General features: G+C 35.0%; 1 protein-coding gene and 1 pseudogene across 1 annotated transcript; both read right to left on the reverse strand.

Moving 5' to 3' along the window:
• Positions 1–6695: 6695 nt before the first annotated feature.
• LOC133175731 (uncharacterized) lies at positions 6696–7281 on the reverse strand. Its single transcript, XM_061310837.1, has one exon. It carries the CDS (start codon positions 7275–7277, stop codon positions 6696–6698), a length of 582 nt encoding a protein of 193 aa, XP_061166821.1. The 5' UTR covers positions 7278–7281.
• LOC133175732 (uncharacterized) lies at positions 7280–8430 on the reverse strand (annotated as a pseudogene).
• Between the last annotated feature and the right edge of the window lie 456 nt (positions 8431–8886).

The raw sequence follows: 8886 nt of genomic DNA on the forward strand, positions 1-8886 counted from the left end.
TCTTCCTGCAGGTCATAATTGTGAGTTCTATTACTTGAATCAAAATCAGGAGAATTTATGGTTATAGGTTTCAGACAGATGTACAGATTCTAAACTCTGGGATAGAAAGATACCGAAACTTACTGGATGGGATGAAGCTTAAAAGATTGTTTGGAATAACTGGCATTGAATTTAAATCACCATCGAATAGAATTGAAAAGGTGAAGAAAAATGATCGATCTAAAAAAAAATCTATAAACAATACAAATCTTTGAAGAGGGCAAAAAACCGATCCTCTGGAAATTTCAGAGGTGGAATCAGGTGTCTTGGAGGAGTAAGCATCCCATGTTGACCGGTAAGACCTGCCATGAGCCCTGTGTATTGATCAGGTAGACGGAGCATTCCGTAGTCAAACTCGGTATAAAAACAAAGGCCTTACAATAGGTATGAAACACATCAGCCAAAATACGACCCCATGATAGGGTAAAATTGCTCATAATAACGACCATAGAATTTACGAAATGCTGACTTTAAACGAGTATAGAAATCCCTGTAACATCAACTTGTCGAATGCGATTAAAAAATGATCGCATTCGGAGCAAGCTCTTGATTGATTGTATGTTTTTTAACATACAATCGAAAATTTTTCACTCATATAGAGACGTCAACGTCTTTAGACCTATACTCGGCACTTAGGGCCATTGAGCAGTGAGGGTTTTTTATCGTGTCAACGCCTACCGGGACATGGGACCTCGGTTTTTAAGGTCTCCTCCGAAGGACCAGTGACTTCCACTTTTAGTGCCGGGCGCTTGGGGAAGGAACAGTCACTACCTATGTTTGCGTCTTAGGTTTGACGCGGCGCGGCGAACGAGAATCGAACCCGGGCCTCCCGATCACGAAGCGAGCGTCCTACCACTAGGCTACCGTGACCGTTGAGCATGCTCGTGAGTATCGAATCAGCTGGGAAACATAAACACCATATGCAGGCAATAGAGGAAAATATTACTACATAAATTAGGAAAGTTGACGATGAAAAAACTGAAATCATCTCGTTTGTCGTACAATATAGTTGTTAGTTGGCCCCTATCTGATATTAACATATATGTATATATAGAACATATATAGATATCCGTCTATAGTCCGTAAAACAGTCAGAAATGAAAGATATGTGGCGGACTCTCTGGTGTCTTTTATTTTAAGTTCACTGGAATATAATGTGCGACATATGCATGGAAGTAACTATTAATTGGTAATTGATTATACGTCGCCGATATATCTAAATGTCGAGTTGAAGGCCACATCAAGTGTTTTCTTCTTCTCATGCAGAAGTTTTTGAATAAAGTCTGCTTCATTGGAATATAAAAAAACAGGTCAGCTGATAAAGGAACACAATTAGAGCTCATCGAAATTCCAACAGTTTGCTGGAAGACCTGGCTCCGGGGCCATAAAACTTAGACGAGCTCACTTTTGATCTCGGTCTCACTTTTACCAAAGGAACTAATAGTGGAAAAGTGAGACTGAGATCAAAAGTGAGCTTGTCTAAGATTTATGGCCTCTGGACCTGGTCTTCGAAGACTACATTAATGTTGTCAATAAGGAACTCCAGCATCCTTTTAATATCAACTTCAGAGTGCTTGTGTGTACAATCAGAGTGGTTCTTAATAAAAGTTGTTGATGACCATGCAGTTACAAGATACGAAAATTTACGAGTTCCATTTTATTTTTGATGAAGCAGTTTTGTATGATATCAAGAAGCCTAGTTTTTAATTTATCGTGAGTTATGGTTGTATAAAGTGTTAAATCTCAGTTACTAATGCTGGAAATATCATTAGCAAAGGTTTGATTTGAACTTTTAACGTTGAAATCAAATGTTCTGACCTTTACGTTAAATTACATTCAGTAGGTTGTTGTTGAACACTAAAGATAGGAGACGTCCTTCGATGTTTGACACTATGGGAGACAATTCAGATTTTTTTTTATTATAACAGCAACAGAACAGCTAGAAAGTCATCAATATACATGTATAGAGAGCACAAGAGACCGTGGATACCAAAATATATGTTATTTGTACATAAGCCCATGTCAGTTGCTTTCTGGGTGTCCAATATTGTGAAATACTGTCTCATAATTTGAAGGAAACAATGATATACCTTAACTTTTTTTGAAATCTTTATTGTAAATCCAACTTACACCCATACCCCCCTTTCTAAGGAGGAAATTCTTCAAAATCAAATGTCCATTTTAGATAATTTTAATATTCTCAACAATCAAAATGAATTTGAATTACCATACCTTTACTGGATTCCTAAACTTCATAAAAATCCTTACGAACAAAGATACATAGCGGGTTCCAGTAAATGTTCTACCAAGCCTCTTTCTTTACTCCTCACTAAAATATTTACTGTAATGAAGGAGAAACTTCAGGAGTATTGTTCAACAGTATATTCGAGAAGTGGTGTAAATCAGATGTGGATTCTTAAAAACTCCAAAGAACTTTTGGAAAATTTGAAATCACAGAATTTTACTAAAATCAATATAGCATCAAAACGTACGACTTTTCAACACTTTATACAACCATTCCCCACAATAAATTGAAGTCCAGGCTTTTTGACATCATAGACAGCTGCTTTTTAAATTTTCAATTAAAATGGAACTCATAAATATACTTACCTTGTAACTGGTCATTTACAAAATTATTTTGTTAAAAAGCACTCTGATTGTACACACAAGTACTCTGAAGTTGATATTAAAAAGATGCTTGAGTTTCTGATTGACGATATCTATGTAGTTTTTGGAGATCAGGTCTTCCAAGAATCTGTTGGAATTCCCATGGGTACCAATCGCGCCCCTTTATTAGCAGACCTTTTTTGTATTCATATGAAGCAGAATTTATTCAAAAACTTCTACATGAGAAGAAGAAAACATTTGCTTTGGCCTTCAACTCGACATTTCGATTTATCGACGACGTATTATCAATTAATTACTTTCATTCATATGTCGACTGATATATCCCAGTGAGCTTGAAATAAAAGATACCACAGATTCTGACACATCTGTTTCATATTTAGATATTTTACTAGAAAAAGACGTTAATGGTAACTTAACAACAAAGCTTGATAAACGTGATGACTTCAAAATTTCAATCGTCAACTTCCCTTACTTATGCAGCAATATACCCTTATCACCTGCATATGGGGTTTATGTCTCTCAGTTGATTCGATATGCAAGAGCATGCCGTACGTATGAACAATCTCTAAAACGAGGCAAGCTATTGACAAACAAGTTGACGAAACAAGGATATCAACAGTCTCCTTTGAAGTCATCTTTTTGCAAGTTTTTCTGTCGATTCAATGACCTTGTCAGCACATACAACCTATCATTGAGTCAAATGCTGACTGACGTTTTTCATACTGATTGTTATGCCATTATTTACACACTGAACTGTCTACGGATATTTCCGGTTTTTGTTTCCTGATCATGACAAGGAGCACACGGCGGGTGTCACCGGTCGGCAGGGGATGCTCATTTCTTCATGGCACCTGATCCCACCTCTAAATTTTGAGGTCCGTGTTTGCTCTGCTCCAAATTCGTATCGTTTCATTGGACTTTCGAGATTGAATACTGTTCGTTATCTTCATATTTCATTGAAATCTTTATTGTAAGGGATTGTGGAAACAGATATTTTGCAAGGAAAACCGCAGTTTTCTTTTCGAACATTTTAAGAAAACCGGGATGTAGGTCAATCGATCTGTAGGTATCAGGAAATTGCCAAGTTTTATTACTCCTTGTGTAAGTATGTCGTGTTTTCAGTTTGTAGGAACTTTCCTTATCCTTATTATGGAGTTGAAAAGATGGAAAGATACAATTAGTTCTTTACCTCCATTGATAAAGTGTAGACTTTACACCACCAGGCATGTTTTGGATGCTGCATCTTTCCTCAAGTTATGATTATTAAACAGGGTAAGTTTTTGTATTCCCAAGAAACTACATGTAAGCCCTACTCTGTCATAATGTAGATTTTTAATTGTTCTCATCATCGTCAATAGGTTTAGGGTGGAGTCACAATAAAGGATCAAAGTTTTGCAGAGATTATATACAGAAAAAAATTCTTTAAAAATCTTCTTTTTAAAGGTGCTTAGACACAGATTTGAAGTTAATATTTACTCAAATTTTCTGTATAATTTCATGACTTATATGTTGCTATAGCATTTCATATGAAAATTTGATAAAAATCTTATTTTATCTGGAAGAATTTCTGGACGCGTTTGATAGACACATCCTTGCACTTTCACAAATTTTAACTTTATCCTTATTACTTTAGAAAAGTAGCAATTATGTTGTTTATTAATGAAAAAAAGTAAAACTATAATGCAGAAATTTCAGAGTAGAAATGTAGAAAGCAAAATCCTCTCACCAGTATTGTCCGTCCGTGCTCAGTGTTGTGTGCAGAGTTGAACAATTGAACACACCAGGTGAAACGTAAACATTAACAACAACAGAGCTCGTGCCCTGTTTACAAAAACAGTTTGCGTTTCACTGGTGTGTTCAATTTGTTAAACTCTGTACACAACCACACAACACTGAGCACGGGCTGATAATACTTAAGTGAGTGGGTTTTGCTTTCGCACATTTTTACTCTGAATTTTCTGGATTATAGATGTAAAATTATTCGTCAATACACAACAAAATTGCTACTTTTCTTAAGTATTAAGGATAAAGTTAAAAATTGTGAAAGTGCAGGGATGTGTTAATCAAACGTCTCCCGAAATTCGTAGTTTCAATAATTTCCAGATTAAATAAGTTTTTAATTTTATTTTGGTGTGAAATGCTATAGCAACATATAAGTTGTGATATTATACAGAAAATTTGAGAAAATACAAACTTCAAATCTGTGTCTAAGCACCTTTAAGAACAAGACACTCTATAGTAATTTTAATTTGCAAGCACCCCGAGGTAGTGAAGAAATCATGTTCCCCAGTCGTAATGTGGAGCCAGGATAGGGGATTAAATTCTACCTGGGAATATGACATATAATGGCCCTGCTGTTCTTGAGATTTAACTTTCTTCCAATATTTTATATTTGATCAGTACACTATTTATATTTTATTTCAATTTTAATAGGAAAAACAAAAAATACGTCATAGGTGGCTTTAAAATACTCATGAAACATGCTTGAAGTCTCAGATTCATTAAAATAAGAAGAGATGTCTTGTAAACTCATTCTGCATTGTCTTAATACTCAAAATTAACTATTAAGTCTGAACTAATTTACAATGTTTGTTTTATAATATAATTATATTGGTAATTTCATAGGAAAGAAGAGGTAAAAACACATTTAAATCAGTTCACGATACTCAACGATCATTTAATTAAAATCATTGAAGAAACACAGGACAGACTGGGTAATGACGTGTTTATACAGCAATTAACATCTCGAAAACTGACCAATTATCCCTGCGATGTCAATCCGGAGAGGCTTATTTATTAATTATCTCCCAATCAGCTTAAATAGACAGATGAAAAAACTAAAGTCTCAGATATATTGTGTTTTTTTTTATTGAATTTTTTGGAAACTGTGTTCAAATTGACACAAATTTTATTTCTTTCCGACTAACCGATTACAGATTTCCTAACCGATTACCATCGTTCCGACCGAGTAACCGGTTAACCGATTAGAAATTGCCATCCCTAATATATATATATATATATATATATATATATATATATATATATATATATATATATATATATATATATATATATATATATATATATATATATATATTGTACTTACATAGACCAGTGGTTTCTAAATCAGCAACAATGATAATAGAGTTTTCAGAAGATTGTGGTAGAACATTTGATGGCTGTCTTTCAGATATGGGAATTTCTATGATAAGATCATCTAATTCATCATTCGACGCTGAAAAGTCTATATCTGTTGCGTACGTTGTACCTTCGCAGAGTTCCATTGTTGCCTCCGATGTCTGTCTCTGTTCCCTCAGCTTTAAACAATCTACTTTGGCTTTGTAGGTACTCCGGAAAAGTTGTTTCTTTGACCTTTTTTATAGAGCAAGCTCTGTTGTTTTTCTGTTTGTTTTCCAGGAAACAGGTTGCATGCCGAGATAACCTTTTGAAGAAAACAAATTAATGCAAAATCTTGCCCCTACTTAAGATATTCATTAGCTATCTTATCATCTGTAATACGGATTATCTATTTTTAATCAAAAAAAAAAAAATGAAGGTGGAAATTTTGCATTTAAAGTATATTTTGTCATGCATATTTTTACGTACGAGTATACATAGATGCTAAGTACTCTTTTTGGCAGGGATCCCCCCCTTCCCCCCCTTCCACACCCGATATTAAAACGTTTGTAATAACCGGATTATTTCAAAAGACTGCGTTTTTTGATCATTCTAAAGGAATGGTTTTTTTTTCGTGTTTGGACACAGTTTGTTTGTTTATTTGTATGTGAGTGTTTTTTTTTGTTTCTTTGTTTGTTTGGTTTGGTTTTTATTATTTTACTTATTTAATAATTTTTGAGCTTGTAATGTTAATTGGTATCATTCAAGGGAAATTCCTGAATTTGCTCTTGGCCTCTTTTGCAATTTGACTGTTTAAAAATGTGAGCCCCCCCCCCCCCCCATCCATGAAAGGGGAAAATGTTGATCCGCCCCTGTTACCGTATATGATGATAATGTACTTTATTAAAATATTAAAACAGCTTTACCTGTAAAATATATTTGTGACCTTCGTTTTTTTGGGCAACAGCAGCAGCAACTCTATAAGAAAGGCTCTCTGATCCAGAGTAGTGCTGAGCTTTCGGAGCCTTCTTCGCTATCATTTGGTTTAAATTTTCGTTGGCATTTGATGATCCAAGGTCTGTGTACTTTTCTGCTTTTTCAGCATGCTTCTGAAAGACATCCTGCAGAGCTTCTTTTAGTTTCTCTCCAACAAGATCTTTCCCCGAGGGCAATGATTTATGTTTGTAAGTGCTTGGATCTTTTAAAAATCCACACCAACTTGAGTTACATTGACTGTGATCTCCGAACGCATGCGGAACTGTTGCAAACAGATTTTTTCGGATGCCCTCTATGTCATCTTTGTTTTGCTGAATAGCATATGTAAAACATTTCTGGAAGTATTTTATAGTTTTGACAGAGAGACCTCCATGTGTTTCTTTGACCTTGTATAATGCGTTCGACAAGTTCCGAACTACATGTTTTTTATCGCCACATTTTGTAATATTTGAAACTGCCTTTTTAGTTCTCAAAAATGTAGTGCTGTCGTCATCCATAATTAGTTTTCGTACATCCAAGCCTTTCTCTTTCCCTTCTCTTCTCTTTCCCTTTCTCTTCCCGTTCCTCTCTTTTGCCAGCCGCCATCGCATGAAACTTCAGCACCCTTGTCGCAACGTAGATCCGGTGCGTCTCCGCTGATGAAGAATATTTTTTGGATTAATTTTGAAAATGCAATAAATGATAATTAGCTAATAAAACACCACTGGAAAATAAATTTTAGACATTTAACTCCTTCTTATATCAATTTTGTTATAAGAATGCCCCACTACAAGTATTTAATGCATTTTATGGAGTAGTGTGTGGAAAGGGGGGGGGGGGGTAAATTAATTTTAATGTATTTGGGATTATGTTATGTAAATATACCTATTAGAGCATAGGATTTCAGTCTGTATTGCATAATTACAAGAATTCTCTGCAACATCCTCCATAACACATCCTATTTCTCTTTCTCGTTCTTTTAGAGTTTTGTGATGAATGGAGGGGAGGTTTAGCTCAGCGAGAATATTATTAACCTGCTGTTCCCCTATACCAGCATGCAACATTGCTTCAATCAAAATCAACATCATTTATCTCCCGTAAACAGCTGTCAAAAAAAAATAACAAGTGAAAATGCTTGATATTTTTATTTTTCTAAATTCTCGTACATAAATACGTATTTCAAAGTAAGTTTTATATCTTTTGTAAATAGTACCATTAATATGCATTAATACGTATTTACGGATTTAAGTACTATAGTAGTCTTGTTAAGGGGAAAAATACCTGCAGCAAGCTTTGTGTTAACATCAAAGCATCTTAGCGGTCCTTTCCCATTCGAATTCGTCTGTGTCTCTTGCCTGTAGGCACTGAATTCAAGTTGTTGCACTTAACACGCTTTATGTACAGGATAGAAGCCAATCCATACTTTCTCTCGTCAACACAAGCATCTAATCTTAAGTTGCCTTTGCAGAAAACGTACTCTTTCAAACCTTGAGCCAATACGCTTAGCTCCACTATTCTTCTTCCCTCAACCCAGGAATTATTTTTGTCTTCTTGTTCATCTGTACCTCTTTGCTCTTTCTTACCATCATTTACGGAAGTGTTTTCTTTTCGATTTAGATTTTCCAAGCGATTTCTTTTTCGTTCAGAAATAAATTTTCCTTTGTGCTTCATGGTACCCGAGTCGTTTTTCACTTGTGACGTTGATATATCACAGGACGAAAGACCATCTTTAAGCAATCGCTTAATTGTGGCTTAATGGTAGCTTAATGGTGGCTTATAGAAGTTAATTCCTTTAAGCCACCATTAAGCCACCATTAAGCTGCAGCTTCTAGGTGCTTAATGTCCAAACTTCATTAAGCTACCATTAAGCCACCTTTAAGCTGCAGCTTAATGGTGGCTTAATGTCCAAGCTTAATTAAACCACCTTAACGCATCCAGTATCAAGTCTTTAAGCTAACTTGGTAAGTTTGAAGTTGTTTCAGAATCATTTACGCAAATACTTATTCAATTCATAATTTTTTTTCTCGCTTTTTCTAACATTTTCGTCAATGCTTATAAACTAGGGAACTGAGAACAGCTTCACCAAATGCCTTAAAATTTTCGCTCCCTAAAATCAGTTTGTTTGAA

The sequence above is a fragment of the Saccostrea echinata genome, unplaced genomic scaffold, assembly GCF_033153115.1.
Source record: "Saccostrea echinata isolate AGI-Se365-2 ecotype Australia unplaced genomic scaffold, CSIRO_AGI_Sech_v1 ptg000064l, whole genome shotgun sequence".
NCBI lineage: Eukaryota > Metazoa > Mollusca > Bivalvia > Ostreida > Ostreidae > Saccostrea > Saccostrea echinata.

Coding starts and splice junctions, on each gene's coding strand:
- LOC133175731 (XM_061310837.1), bottom strand. CDS start 7,277: ATGGATGACGACAGCACTACATTTTTGAGAACTAAAAAGGCAGTTTCA.